The 22812-nt window shown below is 37.8% G+C and overlaps 1 protein-coding gene across 3 annotated transcripts in view; it reads left to right on the forward strand.

Moving 5' to 3' along the window:
- The window catches only part of CTNND2 (catenin delta 2), a 394794-nt gene that overhangs the window by 156049 nt on the left and 215933 nt on the right, over nt 1–22812 (forward strand). For all 3 annotated transcript variants that reach the window (XM_082752927.1, XM_082752928.1, XM_082752929.1), the window contains one exon: nt 3001–3253. In XM_082752927.1, coding sequence (XP_082609053.1) covers nt 3001–3253 — 253 coding nt within the window. The remainder of the gene's footprint in view (nt 1–3000; nt 3254–22812) is intronic.

Consider the following 22812-nt stretch of genomic DNA (forward strand, 5'->3'; position numbering starts at 1 on the left):
CCAAGTAGCATTGCCTCTGGCCGGTGGTGAGCCAGGCCTGGTCCAGGTGTAGCTGTGTGGTTACAGCTGTATCTGACTTTGGTTTGGGATGAGACAAGTCAAATGCAAAAGTTAGGGGAACAGGTAAGTGCTTTCAATTTAAAAATATGTTAATAGGTTGCGTGATCATCTGCAAATGTAGCTGATATGTGAACGCTCTCCAGTCCACTGAATGTGTCTGCGGATTACCCTGTGCTCACTGAAGATTAAATGTCTCTGGGTAATGCAAAAGGACTTCAAAAGGACTTTGTTTTTTTGTTGTTGGTGGTTTTTTGTTTTTTTTTTTTTTTTTTTTGATAGACATAATAGCTATGATTTTGCTGTTTAAATATCCTAAATCCAAGGGAATTCTCAATAAATGCAGTCTTTGTCGTAGACTGAAGAGCCGTGCTTTGAATAAATATGGCTGCTAAAAGAATTTACTTGAGCAACAGTAATTGCTTGGTAGCATCTTCAGTGCTACTTGAAACCGGTAGCTTTCTTCGGTTTTACTTGAAACTATTCATGTAAAAATGTCTACTAAAACCGAACTCTTTACAGTCTGTGACTCTAATCCAGTTAAATGTAGAAGCTATTCTTGAGTGATTTTTTTCTTTTCCAAATTGATCTACCATTGGCTAAACAAGCTGATATGTGGATGTGCAGCTAAATCATAGATTTGTTTCATTTTCATATTCTAACTCTGGTAGTTTTGTGTTCATTGTGATAAAATTCAAAAGGAAATAAGTCTGTTAGGAAGATAATTTGAGAAATGAATCAGAGTGACTCAAAAAGCACGTAGGTGTTAGGGTGACTGCTAGTTTCGGTTCATATAAATACCTATTTTGATAAAAAGACAAACAAAATAGAAAAGTTTTTAAAGAAATTAAAAACAAACACGATTTTCATTGAACTGTCTTGCAAAGGAAAGGAAGGGAAGTAGGTTGGAATATTTCACAAAGCAATCTCCATTACAGTGAGTTCTTGTTTTCAGCATTGTTAGTGTTGGGGTTTTGTGCAATTCCCCATATGATGTTACATGTAACAGTTAACAGGATATTCTGCATATTGCTAAAACTTATAAGTATGCTGTGTCAGTGTACAATTCAGTTTTTGCTTTTTCACTTGAAATCATTTCCAGTATATTCTCTAACTTTTTTTCACTTTTTCTCATAAGGTACCAAACTTTGGGTTTGAATTGTGTATTTTCTGTTAAAAGGTGATGATGTTCTTACGTCTTCATAACATTGAGTTTGGAATGATTTGTGCATGAGATGTTTCAGTATGAATTTTCTTGAACTTGAAATGTGAAATGTTCTTGCATTTTAATTGACGCATTTTTACGAAAAGGTCTCTGTGTCTTTATTACTCATTTCTCGAGGAATTATATACTAGCAATTAAAAACAGTGCTTTTAAAATGTTGCTGAGTATTTATGTCAAGGTAATCCCTCTAATATATGTTTGTAACAAAATTTTAAGATCATACTTATTATCTTAAAGTGCTATACTTGAGAACCACAGGGAAAAAATGAAAAGGCAGAATTTGAATGTTTAATTTGTTTGAAAATTTAAGATGTTCAGGTGTTATAATTTCTGGTCTGTGCCAGCTCAGACAAAAGTGCAATAATTTTATTTTAAGCTCAATGTATTTCATCTGCTGACACTTCAAGATGAAATGCTTAAAGTCCCTTTTGTGGATATATAGTATACTGAAAAATATTTACCATCCTGAAGTGTCAATGTACTTCAGTAAGAAAGGATTGTACAATGTACTATTAATAAGAAAGGATTGGGAAATATTTTATGACAACTTGTCACTTGAATATGCAATTTTGCCTGTGCAGTTCTGTGTATGAATTTGACCCAGCTAAAACTAATCCTTAGCCAGGCCCACTCCTCCTTGCAAAAGTGCTCTTGTGGTCTTGGGCCAAGGGGAAGTGGGAGCTATGAAGAATTTATTTGCCACTTCAAGGAATCCAAGCCAGCTTTTAATTTGTATTTGTTTCCAGGCCAAAGATCACATGGGTGTTGCTCCTCTAGCACTTACAGTGCAAAGGCATTTGCCGTTAACCAGGCCTTGGTTGAAAAATATTGTGTATTTAATAAGAATCATAAAGGTGACCACATCCTTATTACGCTGTGGCATAACAGGAAGATAATGGGCTCCGAGGGAGATTAGTGAGATTTTTGAGTCGCAAAAGCATTAAGTCAGTGTAAATCTGTAAGTAAGCCGCTCAAACCTGCTAATACAATAATCTCGAACTCAGCGCACAACCATTGCTGGCATTAAGACATCTATGTGGTCACCTCGTACGTGGCTCTTTTTCAGACTCAGGTAGCAGTAGCAGTCCTCTAAGTCTTATTCATGAATTCATGGTGAAATATGAAGAAGGAAAGTATTTAAAAAAAAAAAAAAAAGTTACTGAAGTGTGCACAGTAAAAGCCAGGGCAGGCGTCTGGTTTTACCTGTTTCACCGATAGCAGGACTATCAATTTGAGCTGGCCGTGGCTGTCCATTTCCTCTGCCGTAGAGCTGTCCATGGCAATTTGGCCTCCTGAGCCTGATTTGATGTTCCTTCTGCTTCCATCCACCTCTCGAAGGACTAAAAGAGCCTCACTTGGTGGTGTTTGTAAATCCTAGTTTGACTAGTCCCATGCTTTTCTGCACTTGTTCTGTTCCAGGTTAGTGCAAGTAAAACCCCAAGTGAAAAGCACTGTTACGGTCTGTTTAGCTGATGTTAGAGTCCTTCTAGTGCAGGAGTGGCATGTCTTTTAGAAATTCATTTGACAGTTATTTACTTCAATGGTTTTGGAAATGACAATGTTCTTTGTTTGTTTGTTGTTTTTTTTTTTTTTTTTCCTCATTCTTTTTGAACCCCTGTTTTATATGTGTGTGTTTTTTTTCCTCTGCCTAGACCTGGTTAACCATTTCTGTGAACAGGTCCTCAATTTTTTACTTTGTCCCTACTTTCCTGTCGTAGCCCCATCTTCCCCTGGTGTCGACTCCGTACCCTTACAGCGCACAGGCAGTCAACACGGCACACAGAACGCAACCGCGACCTTCCAGAGGGCCAGCTATGCTGCAGGCCCAGCCTCCAATTACGCAGACCCCTACCGACAGCTGCAGTATTGTCCTTCTGTTGAATCACCATACAGCAAATCTGGGCCAGCCATCCCACCTGAGGGGACCTTGGCTAGGTCACCTTCCATTGATAGCATTCAGAAAGATCCCAGGTGGGTGAAACCTTAATTGTCTACTATTTCTTGTTTGTGCAGAGGTTTGAAATTGCAGTTTGCTTTGTGTCTTTCCGCTACTGAATATCACCACCAAAAATACAACGAGAACAAAAAACGCCACAACCCGAAAACTGATCGTAAGTATAAAATTTTGTTTCTATACCAGTGCTGTTCTAATGCTTTGCCTTGGAAGGCTCTCATGAGCTCTTCTTTGAAACGAAGTGATAGGTGTTGTCTTGGATATGTATATTTAGCCTGCTTTCAAGTACTGGTGCTCCTCGAAGTCTTCTGAGAAGTATTTTATTTTTATTTTTTTCTGAAAACGAAAGCAGTGGTATGACTGTTTTGACTGACCATTTTGGATTGAAGTTTTAAGTCACTCCTTGGGCAGCAGTTGTTACAGTTGTTGGTTTTTCTGCTGTTAGTATTCCTAAAAGCTTCATAAAAGGATATTCTGGTACTAGGCAATGAGGCTGAGTGATGTGAAACAGCCAGTGGTCAGGTTTGTGCTTCACCCTGTGTCTTGTGCAGGCTTCTAATGCTAGTGAGTGGTAGCAGAATGTATGTGCATGTTCATTGAGATACATTCATGTGCCTAGGGAAGGTGCAAGAAGAAACTTTATAGTCTCTTCTGTAGTTTTATAGTTGGCATATGCCAAGCAGGCACACAGGTGGACAGGTTGTAGAGAGTTTTCTGTCAAATTCTTTGAATTCCATGGTAACAGTAATGAAAACGCTGACTATGATCCTTGATGCACTTGGTGATTTTCTTTAATTTTCAGATGGAAAAGAGAACAGGTATTTTTGGTAACTGAAGTTTAAGCCCATCATAAATGTTAATTTATACAAGTTTAGTTTTGTGGGTTTTTTCCCTGTGGCAGATGGTGTGAAGTATTTATTTATTGTTATATGTAATACATGACAAGAGAACCCAAAAATTTGCTCCAGCAAAAATGGTAGAGGTGTTTAACAATTTATAAAGGCTTCTCTTGCTGCATTAAGAATCCAGTATCCACAAACTGATCTCTCTACACGTTTAGCATCATAGAAGTTCTCTCTCCCTCCCCCAAAACCCCAGAGTAGATAAATATTAAAGCACATCAAAAGTATCACATCTCATGACATCCGCAGCTACTACAGAGTTCAACTTCTTGAGAAAACTTCCATCTTCAACATTTTTCATTAGCTTTTGATATTCCTCCAGAAATTTGAAAAAATATGAACCCAATTCCTCCCCATTTTCCCCTTGCCTCAGAACAAGCATTGGTAACCAGAGAGAAGTGGTCTTTTTCTGAAACCTAGATGTTGCAATACATTTGTGTTCCAGAAAATAAAAGCTCATGAAAGAGAAAAAGCTTTGCTTTGTGAATGTCTCATTTTCAAACTTAAAGAAAATTGTTTTAGGAGTGCACTAAACCAGAGGAAAAATTACTGTAATCCATATGAAATGTTCTTAAGAAATGCATGATGTTACTGAAGGCACTATTCCAAATAGACAAGAAAGACATATTTGCAGTATCTCTACAGGTGCTAGATATTATGTCTATTTAAAATAAAAGGTCACCTCTGTTTAATTGCTTTGCTATCACTTTGAAACTGATAGTCAGTTACTGTCTATGAAATGTGCTCGTAAAAGAAGATTTTCTCCTGCAGATTTTTCATTTGGCAGCTTTTTACATTCTTTCTTGTATTGTGACCATTTGTGCGTTCATGAGTATTGATTTCTGTAGGTAAAGTAGCAGCAAGTAGACATCGAGGTATAAATTGAATTTGATAAAATCTTGGAGTCATTAAATACCCTTTTGTTATGATCACAATTAAATGAATTGGGATTTTTCACAATCATTTCTACAAAAGAGGTTTGTGTTACTCTATGGATCAAATGAATGAGATTGTGCATGGTGTCCATCACTTAATTTTGCTGCCCTGCTTGTAAGTGCAGAATAATTCTTACAAAGCACTGTCAGTAATATTACTGCTGATGTTGTATCTTAGTATCCAGAAGCTATAGTCCACCTAGGCAAGCTGCTTTGTGAAACTAGTTGTGGGCCAAAGCAGTTGCTGATATTTCAAAGATTGGAAAGATTGTAAAAAATTGGCAAGTGTGCAGAAAAGAAATAAAAGTGGTCAGAAGACTGTTAATGTTGATTTCTGTGGATAGAGTACAAAATCTTGGATAAATGACAAGCACAGAAAGGAGGGGACAGATGACTTTCCAGATGCTTGAAAAAAATTTAAGGACAGAACTTTATATAGTAGCACTTAAGAGATACAATTATAGGTAGTGGTTTTAATAAGGAAAATGAGAATGTCTCAAATATAAGAACAACTTTCAGTAGCTGTGGCAAGTTTCACTGTATTGTTCAAAATGTTATCACTTACATCTTCAGGCAGAAAGAAACAAGAAACATGTTGGCTGGTAGATGGACTTGAGAAAATGATAAATCTTGAGCTTCTTTACAGAGCTGTTGCTGCCTTTGTGGTTGGTTGGTTGGTTTGTTCCTTTTAAAAAAGGTCTTGTTTAGTTGTTGATGAGAGTAGCAAGCATAATTTTCAGACACGAAGCCTACCTGTCCAAACAAGCATTCACTGTCAGAGCAAAGTGCAAGACAAAAGCATATTAACTGCAGTTTTTTGAACAGCATTTGCTGTATGTCAGTCAGTTTAGGATTTAAAAAAAAAAAAAAAATGCCCAGAAGAGAATATACTTATCTTAACAAGCAATTATGGTTTCTAAAACTGAACGTTGTTTTCTAGACTTCAGTTCAGCTGGGATTTCCATCTGAAGTCCAAGAAAAATGGTTGGCAGGCACTGAAGTAATTGACAATTTTTTCCATTGTTTTCACTGTGTAGTTTGGATTACTAATACTGTCGTTTTACATACATGTTCTGAGCTGACATTTGGCGAATGAAATTTTAGCTCAACATCTGTTCTCCATCATCCAACTGTCATAAAATACAGTGTAATATTCATTAACTTAAACTTTAGGAAAAAACTTTCCAGAAAGTATCAGAATATTTATCAGGTTTGTGGTCGTGGATAATTTTTAAGTTAGGCAGACTGTTAGCTGGTATGAACTGACGTAGTGAAGATTACATGCATCTATACTGGCAGAGAGTCTGATGATTTGTCTTATTTAAAAAGGAAATGAGCCCTCTTTTCTTACCACCTGTCAGAAATAAAACTTATGTGTATGGAAAAAGAGAAGTCAAATATCAAAGACAATGTACAGGTTGATTCTTCAGAGCATCCTTGTATATTTACTTCAGGTCAAAAAAGGAACGGAAATATGCAGTAGAGATGTGATATAAACTGTTTCATGCCATCATTTCCTATATGAAATGTGGCATAGAGAGGGGGTGAGAGCATAACATTTTCTAACTATTGTCTTGCTTTTGTTTCTTATTAAACTGTGAATGAGAGAAGGTGTGAGTATTTTAAAGTATTGGAAATATATGCTTGCTGTATTTTCTGCCCTACATTCATTTAAGAAGGATCAATCTGTCCCTTAGTACCAACAAATTATTTAAGGTTTGTCCATCCCTAGAATTTAGGGCAGCTGGGGAGCCCTAGAAATTCAAATGTTAGTATGCAATTGTCAGTCTATGTACCTTCCAATTTCTACTCAAAAATATGTGTAAATTAAATTGCTTAATTTCTGAGTTTTTGAATTATTACAAAACCATGCGTATGTACCATTCCTGATGAATCATACCAGCTTCATAAGAGGTGAAAAACACATAATTTTCTTATATTTCAGCTAAGTATATACCAATGACATTTTGTAGTAGCAGTAGTTTTGGTTTTGAACTCCATGTGTCTGTTTTGATGGGTTGAGTTGACATGTGTCTTTCACTGTTTTGTGACTCTTCTTTATTCTTTATTCTTACCTATTTTATTTACACTCATATATACACAAATATTTTTTTCCCCTCAGAGGCAAGATGCTGGGTTACAGGAATTTTGTGAAAAATGCTCTGTGAAGGCTATCAAAATGAATTTCAGTGTTCAGATGTTCATTTGCATTATATTGATCTACACTTAACAATATTCCTTCATGGGATCCTCTTTCCCAAGATATGTATTTCAGAGCCCTTAAAACTTTTTCTTCAGGAGAAATGGTCTCATTTGGTGAACGCAGCTGCGAAGTGCAGACTGCAACAATGATTGCATTTTTTGTTTTTAGGGAAAAAGAAAGGAAAGCTAATACCAACAGTAGCAGTGAAATCATGTTGCAACTGCAGAAGTAAAAAAAAAAAAAAAAAAAAAAAGTTAAATCCAACTTCTTCTCAGCAGCTCTTGCTTTAGAACTGTCTGGGCATAGGTCAACAAAGTAACGGAGCTTTCCAGGTATTGCATGATTGAGCTGTAATGCCCAGAGACGTTTCTGCTTCATTCTGTGCATTCAGAGCCCACATCCCATTCCGTTACCTCTGCTGGCTGTAATTTTCCTTCTAAGCAGAAAATAGAGGTGCGTGCTGGCTGCCTATTTTCTAAACTTTAAAATTGGCTTTCTTTCCACTTATGAAAGGAAATAAATTAGATCAGAACATTCTGTATGGACTGTAAATTTCAAAACTTATCTTGTTGGTATATTTTTCTTTTTCAGTTTTCTTTTTTTCCCAAAAATGTGCTGTTTCCAAAATGCAAGCTAGAAAGCTTTCTTTTCTGTATAAGTGGTAGAAGTAAAATAAACTCTAGTTAACTTTTGTGTTCCAGTAAAAGTGCCTATGAGATCAGCACACACAGTTTGGAACGTGGCCTGTTAAAGGGTAAATGTTTCTGCAGGAGTCTTTACCATGTATTTAATCTTGCTTTGTTCCAAGGATTGTCTCAGTGTTAATGGTGTTAGTCTGCTGTAAACCTGAATAGCAGCCAGGCAGTAGAGCAGTGTAACAAGGTAAGAAAAGTGTAAACCCGCACGTGTGGGAGCTTGGGCATCTTTGTGAGAATTTATCTGGTAGCTCCTTCAGGAAGGGTTGTCACACACAGAAACAGACTTGGGCAGAGGGAGAAGGCCTTGCTGTGATCACTGTCCCCGGGGGTGTTCAAGGAAAGGTTGGATGTGGTGCTTAGGGATGTGGTTTAGTGGGTGACATTGGTGGTAGGGGGAATGGTTGGACCAGATGATCTTGGAGGTCTTTTCCAACCTTAATGGTTCTGTTATGATCACAAAATAGCACTTGGGCTGTCAAAGTCCAACAGGGTGTTGGTGGGTGTCTGTCCTTCCTGGTGGAATGCAGCTTGCAGTAGTTATTTATCCAAGCAAGGGTGGATCTACCCCATTCCAGGCTCAAGCCTTTACCACCAAACTATCACATCGATATCTCTGATACTGAATTAATTACATTAAAACAGTCTGGGGAGATAGAGTGTGTGTGCCTGTATTGAGAGGTGGGGTGGAGCTGGGGTACCAGGACATCTCTCTCATACCCGAGACGTAGAAGACTGAAGGTGTATTCCTGGTGAGAATGAGACAAAACAGGGATTGCAGATGTACCTCTCCTATTCTGTATATGCAATAGGCAAATCTCCTTTTCACTAAATAGTTTTCAAAGGTCTCTCTTGCCCTCCTCTGAAATTAGGAGTAAAGTGGAAGGGAAAGTTCTCCAAAGGTGGTGGTAGTGGGGAAGCCATGGGAAACATTTCTTGTGGATCTGAGCATGTGTATGTTTGGCAACATAGACTCAGTTCCAGAAACACAATGCTTCAGCTTCTGTGGTCCTGCTAACACCCTGCTAAGAATGTTGTACAGAAAATTTGTATGGACCAAGACTTGTATTGGCAGAACCAAGCAGACGCTTTTTGAGAGTGACTGTTTTGTAATGCTGTGGTTAAGTATATCTTTCCTTCAGAAAAGAAACATCTGGTTAATTTTCCCTGCGTGAAAATGGTACAGTCTCTCAGGATTTTGTGTATATTCCTCCGAGTATGAAAAAATGACCCTAAAGAGAAGATAAAATCTAAGAGTCTAAACAGGACAAAAATACACAATTCAAGACTAGCAAGTCCAGAGTGAATTGCAATTCTTCATACAGATCTTTTCTGTATAAATGGCATGAATTTTTAATTAGTCTGCAAAATGGCTTTGAGAAAAGGTGGAAGAGCTGGAAACTAAGCAGAGATCTTTCCCCTTTGTGCTTTCAGTAAATAAGGATGAAGCCTACTTATTTAAACTAGTTGAGGTGGGGTTCACCGATTATTTTATCGTCTGTTAACTTGGAATTTCAGTAGACTGATTTGGCTGGAAACCTTGGCTGGAGAAGACTTGCATTAAAAATATTTAGTTCCAGCTTAGGCATGGCACAATTAACAAGGTGCTAAGTAATCCAGTGTGGGTCAACTTGTGGTGAAGTGGAGGAGTAGCACCCAGAACTTGTAAAAAACATTCCTCTGTATGCCAACAGTTTCTCTTTCCCCTGCTTACATGAGGGTAGTTTCAAAATGACTGGGGAATCACTGGACAGAGGTGGAGTCATTCCCCAGTGCACAATACGTGATTTGGTGTGCGTGGAAGCATCATCTGCAGCTGTTTTGTGTGTGTGTGTGTTTGTTTGTTTTGTTTTGTTTTTCAGTTGAGTTTGGCCCATACTTTTTAGCAACCTCCTTTCTCTGTTTCTCTTGGAAATCCTTAGGAGAGGAAAAAAAAAAAAAGTGTACTCTATAAAAGTAGAGTGTACTCTACAAAAATAAAGTGTCTGTGTTTTTAGCCCATGAAGCACTAGTATCCACTTACTATTCTATATGGCTAGTACCAATTATTGACTGTGCAGGAGGCTACTCCGTTTTGTTGCCATCCTATCATCCTATTGTTTAAAATGAGATCTGATCTCATCACTAGCAAACCTGCCATACTGTAATCACAGAACATCACAATTTATGTATCACAGTAACGTGGATATTGCTGATCCATGTAGTTTGAGTAATGAGTGTGTCCTGAAGTGCTTAGAGTTCCTAACCATCATCAGAGAAGAGGTTATACGTAGCCATTTTATTTGGTAGGGTACTTACATGCTATACAAGGTATAATTTTGAGATAGAGATGATGTCTTAGTTCTTGTTTGATTTGAAAGTTTAGCTCTTACAATCTTCAACCTCCAACAGAAAGTAATTTGTTTACTTTGTGCTGGAGGGATAGAAGTGAAAGACCACTTATGTACTTATCAATGATACAGGGCATTCAGGAGGACAGTGTCAGGAGCTCCTTGTAGAGTTGATAAGTTCGGAGGAAAAAAACAATGGGAAAACAAAGACCAAGGTCTTCTCCTTTTGAGCCATTTTTTTCCCCTCAGTAATGTGTCTGCCAATTGATGAACAGCAACAAATAGCTTTTCCAGTTTCTTTCCTAATCTGTCATGTTTTAATATCTTAATTGATACAGAAAGAAGCAGGTGGACAGTGTACCTCATTCTCATACTGTCCATAGTCCATTTTTGGTTCTTGAATGGCATCACAGCTTCTAATGGTGAATCTATGTCTCAAAGCAGTTTCTGCCTTTGTTTGCCACGCATTTTGCTCAGTATCCTGTGGCTCATTTGCAAACTTTGACAGATGCAAAATCCGTGTGGTGCCTTTCTGTGATGACAGACTGTAACAGCCAGAAAATGTTGCAAGTATATTTTCCAACCAGACGTTAAAAACACGGGGAAGAACCATGCTTTCAGGTTTTACTGGGCTCATGTAAGCTGTTACAATCTCCTGGCAAGAATAAACCACATAAGCTTCTCAGTAGTAGCTCTTGGACATCTCATCAGCCAAATGGATAATAATGATCTTCTTCTGTACAGGGATGTTCAGAGTAAGTTAAATTTGTAAGGTGCTTTGAAGTTCAAAGGGTAATCTTGATCTTTCTTTGATGGGAAATGTGATGGGAGGGAGGGAAATGCATTAGGTGGAGAAGATAAATGGGCAAAATTTTCAAGAAGCTTGCTAAAATCAAAACACGTGTTCTGAAATTTTCTCCAAAAGATAAAAATAAAAACTGAAAATCATTTTCTGACACACAAATTGCTGTGCAGAGGTTGTTAGTTTCTGAAGCTGGACTGCAGTGTGATGTTGTACAGCTATTATATAAGCAGGAAACAAAAGCCAACAGATTTTGTAGCAGTTGTACAAAATAGAGAAATCCTTCACTCTCTATGACATAAGAGAATACAACCAAAATGTTTGCTCGTTTCTAGTGTAGAGGTTAGCTAAAAATGATATATGGAAAGAATGATCAGGACCATCTCTTGGTCTCTCATAAAATCTTACAGCTGTTACAAATTAAGGGCCTGACTCTAACAACCTGTTCTGTACGTAGATTAAGGCCAATCTCTGCCAGCTCACTGAAGGTCAGAGCCTAATGTGAGGCCCTGCTCCTAGCCTTTCCTTCCCTGTTGTACTGCTGTTCCTGTGGTGATCTCCATCACATTCACTTAAATCTTCCCCTTTACCCCATTTCTACTGCCCCACTCTAGGAGCTCATTGAATGAGTCAAGTTCAGAGATGCATCACAAGTCTTAGCATTAAGCTAGTGGTTTCCTAGGAACCAAGAGCCACCACTGATCCCATAGAAATCCTGCAGCCATTGTTGCCAGGGAAACTCCCAGTCTCTAGACTTACTCTGAAATATTTGTTTTTTACTCTTTTTTTTCTTGTTTGTTTGTTTGTTTTTAAGCCACTGCAGCATCAGCGGGATCATTTGCTGTTTAGCTTGCCTTCCACCTCTAATAATCTGGGAAAGGGAGTCATGTTTATCATGCAACAGAGTAGAGGGAACTGGGTAGCAGAAGACCTGGAAGGAAATTGAAAGTTTTTCTACTCCAGAGGAGCACAGAAGGGGATGTCTAGATTTCCTGATTATACTAAAGGTAAACTATGGAGGCAGAAGGCACTTGTGGAGGAAGGAGGTGCTGTGCAAATTCTGTTGCAGACTAAAACAAAACAAAGTCTCTTCAGGAAACGTGCAAAAGCTGTACGGGGATCATGCTCTTTTCCCAAGCACCAAGTAGTGAGGAAAAATGGCCTCAAGTTGCACAAGGGGAGGTTTCGGTTGGATATTAGGATAAGTTTCTTTTACCGAATGAGTTGCATGGCGTTGGGATAGGCTGCCCGGAGAAGTTGTTGAGTCACTATCCTTGTTGGTCTTCAAGAAGTGTGTAGAAGCAGAACTTAGCAGCATGGTTTAGTGGTGGACTTGTCAGTAGGAGGTTAAAGGTTGGGCTAGATGGCCTTAGAGGTCTTTTCCAACCTCAGTGGTTCTGTGATTCTATGTACAAACATACGCACAGGGACACAATATAGGGACTTTTAAGTAAGTTGAAAAATAAAGTATTTTAATTTAGCTTTCAACTTTTTAACAGTAATTTCAAGTTAGCTTGATTACCCTTTTGTTCCCTACCAGGACATAACGTATGTCATATATTACGTTTTTGGAGATGAGGACTGGCTTTTTTTCTTTATGCTGTTTGGTGCTATGTTTTTCCTTAATACCTATCAGAATTGGAGTGTCTTGAATGTAAGTCTGAAAGTTTGTCCATGATAGTTGATGTGGCTAAAGGAAAGTGATTGGGTTTCTGTAAGTGCAAGTGAGAGGAATGGATGCCAACAACACAGGTACAAGATAGTTTCTCAGTCAATGAGGCCCTTACCTACATGTTGGTCAGGATTGTGTTGCTCTTCTCTTGGAGAAACTGTGCTGATCAGTCAGCCTTGTCTGTGTCTGTTCCAGCTCTTTTTACTAGGATAAAAAGTTCTTGACTCCCTTTGAATCTTGGAAATACTCAGAAACTAAATGGCCTGTTTAGCTGTTTTTTTATGTACTTTCATTGTCCTTTGAAACACTCAGGCTCCATAACTTTTTTCAAAGCAATGCCAGCTAACGTAGTGTTTGCAGTTTGCAATGTCTTTACGGAAACACCAGTATGATTTCTGTCCAGGACTTTTATGTGCCTCCTAAAACCAACAAGGTTATTTCCACAATTTGGCAGTGTGGGGTTCTGCTCTGACCAAACCTCCTAAGGTTCAATTTAACTGTGTAACAGCCCCATGTCCAGTGATTATCTCATTGCAAGAGGGAGAAAATACTCATTTGGGCCAAGAGGAGCAACCTACAGGTTTTTACATTTCTTTGGAGTCGTTAGTTTCATACTGGCTCAATTGTATGACTGCTATCCCCTTTCCAGGTCAATACTTTCAGCTTAATATTTGTGAAACTTGAGTGCCCAGTTAATTATCCACTTACTGGTGTTATCCTGAGAGTCAAAATATCTCGGCCTACTTGCAACTGATACTTTCCTGTTAATGAAGTTCATTGTAGATGAAAGAATACAATGTTTAAACTATTTTAGTCATAATTCTTGTCAAACGTTTCATGAATAAAAGCTGCTTCTTGTTCTGTGACATTATCCTGTAACCACATAGTTGTTTATATCGCAGTACTTAAGATTATGGTCTTAAAGGGGCATAAAACGGATGCTTTTTTTCCTTCCCTACAATAAGTTGGCCTTTGTGAGGGGTTACCCTTTTCGTGCCCATTTGAGTATTCTGTGTGGTTCTTTGATTTCTTCCAGTAGCTTCTAATAGGGACGACTTGACAGTTTTCTACATCAGAGTAGTTGCCAAATCTCTTGTAAAACTCTGACAGCACACAAATTGGCGCATAGAGGATTCGTTAGCTGTTTAGACATCAGATCTTTCAGGAAAAAGTGGGAAAAGGGGTTTAATTCCTCCTGTGCCTTTTCACATCGTAATGGAGAATGAAGTTTGTTGTGGGTATCCAAATTGTAAAATCTCCGTTTAGGCAAGCCTTCTGCAGCCATGTATATATAAATTATTTTAAATTCGCAAAATCCTCTCTGTGGGGTGACACCTTCATTGTCATACACTTAGTCTTCTCTAGTGGCTGTATTTTTTTTTATTTCTTTTTTTTTTTGTCAGCAGCTACATTTATTTTAATGAAACTTTATCCTAAACTGTAAAGGTTTTATCTGCAGCCGCTAAGGGATAACAGATCCTGTCAGCCACTGCATTTTCTGTGGCATGTCTCCAGCACCCATCTGTTATGTCTCAGCCTCTGCACTATTTACGCACCACAACCTTCTCCCCCCCCCCAGCCAAACAAAGTGCTGCATAAAGGCTTCCTTCTAAAGGATGTGTGATTATCTATACCTTATTTTGTGTGGGTCCGGTTTTTGGGCCTGATAACTGAAAATTCAGAGCAGTTTCTTCATGCCGTGTAGGAAGAAGGGGGCTGCTTTTCCACAGAGGGGCATCCTAAGTGAAATGTCCTCGTGCTGTCGGTGGGCAAGCCTCCACTCCTTATGCACTTCTTGAAGTCAGAACGGTAACAATGCTCTTCTTTTAATCAATTTATAGCATGTTGCACTGAGTTGTGTCATCTAGAGGGAGGCGAAGTTTGAGAGGAGAGTAGCACTGCATTCACGTTTGGCTGCCCTGCCAGGGTATAACAGTGTAGGAGCTGTTGATGACTGCATGCATGTGACAGAGTTTCACAGGGCAACTCAAGAGCTGGTTCTCAAAATGCACGCTGAATTCCTCTCCACATTTTCCTTTCCAATTATTGGTGCTTGCTGATTTGGTTTTGGAGTCAGCTAGGTGGAAATACTTTCCTTGAGGGCTCTGTTTATCACCCCCTATATGCTTGTAATCATATCAGTTGTGCACATGGGTACAGTGAAAGTGAGCCTAATAGTTTCTAATCCCCAGCAGGTTTATTACTAGGCTAGACTTGCCTCATAATAATACAGCTAACAGCTTTTCAGAATAATTTGAAATGGGAATGCAGAGGCCTTATTCCTGTCCTGTTACATATTCATTGACATAAAGATCAGTCTGTTACTGAACTTACATCTTTTTCTTCTACCATTTTAAAAGAAAATAAGGTTTTGGCATAGATTTTGCTTTTATGTCATGACTTAGTTTTTAGTGAAGTGTTTTGTGTTTTGTTGTTTTGTTGTTTTTGTTTTTTTTTTAAATTAACACTATGCATAGAACTGGAGTCATCAGCTTCTGAACTGCTTTTCAAGAATCCATTATGAGGAAAACTGCTGCATTTCCACTGCTAAAAAGGAAAAAAAAAAAAAAAGTGTTTTTGGAAGGGTGAAGGGAAGAACTGGTAGAGTGCTTTTTTGTTCAGAAAAATAATTACAGGGAAAAATTCAGGAAAGCAATCTATGCATCAATCTTTCTAAAATGTATTTCAGAGTATTATTTATATTGCTTCTGTACAATTAAAAATGGAATGGATGGCAGAGGAATGATAGAGCTGGTAGGTGACAGCTGATGCATTCAAAATAGTGAAGGTAGCCCGTCACGCTTGTGTTGACAATTTCAATATAGCCTGAAGGATAATGAAGTGCACGAAAGTTTCCAGAACCATTTTAAAATAAACTATTTATGAGCTCATTTCTCTATCATTTTAAACTTCTTTGGAAAATGGAGTTCTGTGCACATGGTATTGATTTATTTCCTTGGTATCACAGGCTTCTTGGGAAAGCTCAGCCCCACAGTGCTCCCAGTTCTGCTGAGCAGCAGTATGCCAGCAATATAAGCTAAATTTTGCAGCCTTTTCAAAGAGGAAATTCCATTTACTTCGGAATGCAACTTTGAATGGAGTAAATGCAGCAATGTAAAGGAATTTTGAAATGAAAAGTTTACAGTGGGCCTTGATCAGCAGTGGTTAAAGATGCAAATTGGGATTTTTAGAGCCCTGTTATCTTTGTAGATTTCTTAGGAAAAAAAGACTTGTATGACATTTTTGGATTAAGACAAAAACTGGTGAATTTCAGGAAATTGAGTGACAATAGCTTGCAATTATGCGTTTGCCCTCAGTACAGCCAAAGGATGGGGGTTTATCAATATATGCTCCTTGACTTTGTGCAACTTCCTCTGTAGGGGGGGAAATGTTACAAACGTCAAATTTGTGAAGTACATGTAATGAGAAATACATAGATAAAACTTTCTGGACTATTTCCTCTAAAATGCCCTTGTAGTTTCCTTCTGCTGCTGTTTAATAGCAGATGGATAAGTCTCAGCCTCTTAACAACAGCCAGTAGTAGTTCAGTTTGGTGTTTTGTTTTTTTTTGGTGGTGGTGGTCGTTTTGTTTTGTTTGTTTTGTTGTTCATTTTTTTTCTACATTTGGGCAGATAATGCTTGGGGGGGGGAATGTTTCATGGATAATAACTGTCTATGTGAGTAACTCACTCAAAAATGTTTAGATGTCAGTGTAACAAGAAATTTCTGCTGCCAACATCTTTAGCGTAAGGATTTCATTGTAATCTGGATGTCATGGATCCAGCTTTATATTTTTTAATTAAACCTATAGAGAAATATATTTCATGTTTTTCTATTAAGACTGAAGTTTGAATTCATCTCTCAGTGGTAAAAAAAAAAAAAAAAAAAAAAAAAAAGCAAATGGACTTTTAGTAGAGTGAGTAGTAGTTTTAATATGCTAGTGTTTGGTTTTGATTTCTAAGTTCAGAAAAATAATAATATTCTTTTGAAGTAGAAGCCAAAAATAGTATGAAAACTAACTGGAATAGATATAGGTGTTTTTGAGTTTTCTAGGAAGTCAGAGGCCTATTCATTCGGTGTTTAGAAATCTCAGAGGCAAGAGACCTGGCTGCTATCAGCTGAGCATTGTAGTACTACTAAAAAAATGTAATCCCTGACTTGAATTGTTTTACCTCAGGGAAATAAGTTTTTGGGAAAGAGAACATTGGCTTCCCCATTCTCCCTAAACCCATGCAAACATTAAGCTTTGTAATACTGAATTCTCTTAGAATCCCAATGAAAACTAGACTGTTGTGACAATTTATGTATTCTTCTCAATATATGCAGGTGATAGTGGTAATGATGCAACTCTGGTGAGAACATGCATCTTAGATTGAAAGCTATGAGAAGTGCTAGGTGAATTACTCGCCTGTATTCCTTGTTAAGATGTAAAACAAGGGTAAATACATGGATTTGTGCTGTTTCTGTGCATCTCAGTAGCATTTAAATGGTCCAGTGGTTTCATTTCACTGTACATGATATGATTACATAAAAATGCACATCCTTGCATCAGAAAGCTTATGTTTGACTTGAAATGCAGGAAGATAGGATGAGCAAGAGAAGGTAGAAAGGAAGGCAGGGTTAAAAATAAGAACAGTTAAATTGTTTAATTACGTGCATAGATTTACCTCTATGAATCACTCAAAAGCTTTTATTCTTCTCAACAAATAATTACTAGTATCCCCAGACTGCTTTTAATATAGTGAACATTTTGCTGCTTTTTTCATAAGCATGTCTCAGTAGAAAATGCAGGATTGAGAGAGAAAGGGGTAGGTCAGCTGTGAAAGTCCGTAGGAAGGAGGCTGTGTGAAAATTGCAAAAATGTTTTTTGGAAGACGTGGACAAATATGTGCTCATGGTCGGTGTTACAAAATCATTTCCAAGAGTGCAGCAAAGGGCAGAAATGTGAAGGACCTTGGACATCTATGAAAATTCTGGAAAATGTAGCCAACTATATTCACCAGTCTCATGCTGTCATCTTGTAAAAATAAAAACTGCTATGAAAGCTGTGTTGCTAGAAAAACAACAACAAAAAAAGCATATCTTTGAAACAGGCCAGAAGCCTAAATGTTCAAGTATTAAGTCTAGTCAAGTAACTCAGGGGAAAAAAAAAAAAAGTGGTTTCTTTACCACTCCACACTTAGCACTTCCTAGGTTTTAGTCTGTGTTCATATATATGCATATGTGTGTGTGTATTTATGTGTATCTATACATATAGTATTCAGGACTTCTAGGTCAAGCACATTTTTGGCCGTTGGATGTTTCAGAAAGTGGAAGCACAAAACACAGAGGCTTTTTGTTTTTTGTTTTTTTTTTTTACAGTAACACACTAGTAGGAATTTAAGTTTTTTGTATATATTACAAAAGCAAGTATAAACACACACTTCTGGTGAATATATCTATATATTTATTACACAGACTCCATAATCCATGTATACATGGCATAGAGCTGTATGCCCTGTGTCTGTATGTAGGTGTGGATACAGAATATGCTCAGGAGCAGCGTGTGATTTTGGTTCAGAGGCACATCAGCATCATGTTAAAAGGATGTGCTCTTTCCAGAAAGGATTTGGTTGTTCTTTCTCTTTGCTTCAGGTAGAGATGTTGCCCACATCCTTGTGTGTTCTTTGTACTAGACAGTCCAAAGAGCCTTCTCTGTCTGCTCTGAAATGATGAGCTCAGAAGCTGCAAAGTTTACATACCCAAATTCAATTGCAGCAGTTATTTTTATTGGTGCCACTGGAACTTGCTTGTTTATAAGGTGTAAACTGCACTATCATTTTATTTTAGTTTTGTCTGTGGTATCTGTCAGTGACAGACATCTCAATGAAAGGACTTGTTAATTTTCAGTGTTTTAATAGCAGGTTGGTCACAGAGAACTTCATGTTTTCAAGTACAGAGAAAGTATGGATGCTTTTGTTAAAACAAAACAAACAAACAAACAAAAGTTTTACAACACTGTATACTACCATAAATCTGATTCAGTGGTTGTAAGGGTGGAGGCCACCCCTGTCAAGCAGACTGATGTGCTGCATCATACTTCTGCGTGTAAGTTATATGAAGAACCCAAATATGCGTTAAGGTAGTGCAGTTCTAAAGTGACAAGGATTGCTTAGACTCGGTTTACATCAGCTGGTGTGAAAAGAAAGCCTGGCATCTTACTAAGGGTGTGATATTTGGAAGCTCTACCCCAATAAAACCCATATGTAAAATTGAAGTTCCCATCTTTGTTTCATGAGTGGGTTTATGATAAAAAAAAAAGAAAAAGAAAAGCAAGTAGGTTTTCAGTTTGAAGGAGGCAAGAGAATAAATAGGCTTTGGATTAGTTGTAGATGATTGGCTTCCTAGGAGATTCTGCTCTTCCTGGAAGACATACAAATGAGACCTGAACTTGCCCAAACTTTAAAGAGGAGGCTCTCTGTATTAATTAGTATTTTAGTCTCTCTCTGTGAGCAAATCTTTGCTTGGTAAAACAAGTTGGACGTATAGAACAGCAAAGTTGTTCTTCAGATGAGATTTAATTGTTGACACATATGGTAGTTTTTTGGGATTGTTTTTATGTTTGAATTGAATGCAGCAATTTTTTAAGAACAATCATTCCTGATTATGGTTTTACTCTTACTGTTAAAGGCTCAAATCCCCCCTTACTGAGGAGTAGTGGAATAATTTTAAATGATGGCATGCTACATCACATTAGAAGACGCTTCCTTCTTTTGGGCAGGAAGCAGACTCCCATCAAGCTTAATGGAGAATTATATTTTGCAGACTTAGAGGATAACACTTTCCATGGAAGCTTGAGAAACGAGGGAAAGTAACGAAAGCCAGTTTTCTGGTTTTCCTGAGGAGTGCTGGAGAACGTCACCCTGCAATAATACAAGCCTAACAAGAATCAAGTGAAGAATCCCCCTGGTGTGAACCTCACCTGCACGCCAAAGAATTCAGTCCCCCTGGTCCTCAGAATAGATAATTTCCTCCTGTCATGTTCGCTTGTTTGACACTTTAACAAGATGTAGTTGAGTGATCTTTAACAAGTAACTAAAAATACGTAGTAGAGTGACAGATATAAAACCAGTATGAATTAAAATGGTCAGAAGATTGACATTGAAATGTTTCTTCTAAATTTGTCAAAGGGAAAAGAAGTAGAAAAACACTCGAGCTACGGTGAAGTAGATTTACATGTGAACTCCAAGAGCAGTGTTCCTAGTGGTACATTTGCTTCCTGCTGTTGTAATCCTTGTAATCCCCAGGGGTATTTCTAGCTCCTTGGCTTCTGAATTATTCTTATTTAAGTAAGACCTGTGGGATGCTAAAGTTTGCATTTAGCATTTGGTTAAACTGCGGCATGTATGTGTCCCTGCCAAATAACACTTCCTTGGAATGGAGATTGGTGTCTGCCCTTCATTTTCCCCTTTCTTATTACTTCTAGAGCCTCTAGCAATGTGCTGCATGCCCGGGTGTACAGCTTTCTCTTCAACTCAAAAGCATTTTCTGTGCTTAGGCTGGGGATTCTGTCCCATTCCTTCACACATAAAGCTTATTTTCCCTCACAAAACAGGATGCAAATTTAGTTTTCTTGGGATAACTGCTAACTTCTCTTGTGAAAGAGGAGAAATTTGGAGCAGAATTTCATTATGGCTGCACGGAGTTCTGTGAGAAGCCAGGGGGTGAAGCCGAACTCTTGCTCACTTACATGTACGTACATCCCAGAGGCAGTGTGATGGCACCTCAGCCGCAGACCGTGAGTATGACTTCATTCCTCATCATTCAGAACAACTCATAAAGCAAATTGCAACCTAAATTTGGTAGTGGAAGAAACATGCATACTCCCTGAGGTGCGTATTCCCTGCTATACTGTGCACAGTGTGTTTCTGCTGCATCAGACTTTGGTCCCCATCTTGTTTATTATTTGACTGACTTTTCCTCACTGACAGTGTTGTAGCTGGCAGAGCCAGGAGATTTCTGGAGCAGGTCTAATGGAAAAAAAAATTATGTATTTGAGTTGGTAGATGAAGCTGTGAGTGTTGATAGTAAGCTGCTGCTTACAAATTGCTTATGGATTAGTTTAACAGTAGCAGCTTTCAGTATGTATCATGTTTCTGGGAAGCAATACTGAAAGAGATGCCTAAATTTTATTTTTCAACGTTACAGGTTGTATATCATGTAATTAAACAAAAACAAAAACAAAAAACAAACACTCATCTTAGTGAACGTGGACATAGCATATTGTTGACTAAGAGGTACACAACCGCTGATTAGAAGATGGCTACTGTTTGTTTTGTAGATTAAAAAAATATATATTTTTTTTTCACGTTGATTTACTTGGTTGCTTGAGTTACCTGTGGGGGGCCTAGGAGGTGATGCCTTTTTTGTCTTCCTCCCACCACTTCAAAAATTGTAATAAGAGCCAAATTCAGTCACAGATTTTACAGTATGCCATATGGAAAGCCATATGAAAAAATAATGTTAAAAAGGTAGGTATCAGGAATCTTCTGTCATAGAAAGCTAGTGAATATTTTCAGAATTCAAGCTGACCTGAAAGCAGTGGCTTAATGTCCCGTTTACTTGTTTTAGGATGTATCAAGCTCACTGTCTCCTTAACTTCGGAAGTCCTGCCAAAGGGTTCTGCACTTCAAAAATAATCAAAAACATGCAATCACGTCTGCCTTTCCCCACGGAAGGGCACTCACTGAGGGGTGTAAGGGTTCTCATTGGAAACAAATTAGTAAAGTTGTAGTTGATGCAAAAACGTGAATTATTTAAAATATGACATGTTCCATGTTTGCAGATTTCAAGTTATTTGAATGTGTTCTGAGATGAGTTGTCTCTGCATCTTCATTCTGAATTTACAAAACAATTTAAATATGCTAAATGATTTTGTTGTATCTGCTGATTGGAAAAAAATGAATTTGTTCTGTACTTTTTTATTTTTTTATAGTCAAAGAATATTATAGATGTATTCAGTAAGAATGCATATGCATGAATGCACATATACGTATTCAGTTACAAATATACCCTTCTACAGCTTTTTGTGACTGAAAAAAAGTTGTGCAATTGCATTTCAGTCTGCATTCTGGAACATTAAGCTGTACTTTTCAAGTACGTGAAAATTTTTTTTGTTTAATAGAATTTGAGCACAATACCTCAGCACTTTAATATACGAATTTAGAAAGTATAAAATGCTGAGAGTGGGAGGTTTCTCTGCGCTTTCACATAGGATGGCTTTCTTTTTCACAAGCTGATTTGTTCTATAATTTAAAATTTACTGTTTTGATGACAGTTTACATTTTTCAGTGAAATAGTAGCTACTAATTTGACAAGGTTTCATCTGCTGACTATTTGCCAAAGTTTTGTTTCCAGTATAATAAATAAAATGTAATAGGGAGAAGGGGGAAAACACCCAAATTGTAACTGTTTCTGGCAATCCAGTGTTCATTTCCACAGAGCCTGTCTGGGATGAGGGTGCAATAAGAAACCACTTTTAAGGTGAAGGAAAAGTTAACCCCTGCTTGCAGTCTTTTACATGGGTATTTCTTCTGATACCAAGTCAATCACACTAATGTAAAGGCTTTGTCAGTGCCATGAGTAGCAAAGCTAGGAATAAGCTACATAATCAAAATTAGATTCTTTATGGTTTATATCAAAAAGATGCTGAGATGGATACTTTTGCTGGTAAGTCTCTGTCAGAGTAACCTATAATGGTTGGAAGTCACTTATTTTTCACAGTACAATCCTTTGCTTTTTTTAAATTGGTTCATACCAAAGTATTTAAATGAGGTTAGTCTACCCAGCTTTTTTGAAGAAGACTAGACTGTATAAATGCATAAGTACTTCACCAGTCTTATAAGAAGAGGTCTATACATTCTACAGCCATGCAAAAATAATTGAAAATGCATGAAAATGCCTCCTTTTGTAAGTAAGAGGCGGATCAGGGAGAAAATTATTCATTTTTCAAAGTTTGTTGAATAATGCGTAAGAACACAAAGAAAATTTGGGAAGCA

This window comes from Aythya marila (assembly GCF_965140915.1).
Source record: "Aythya marila genome assembly, chromosome: 2".
Lineage (NCBI taxonomy): Eukaryota > Metazoa > Chordata > Aves > Anseriformes > Anatidae > Aythya > Aythya marila.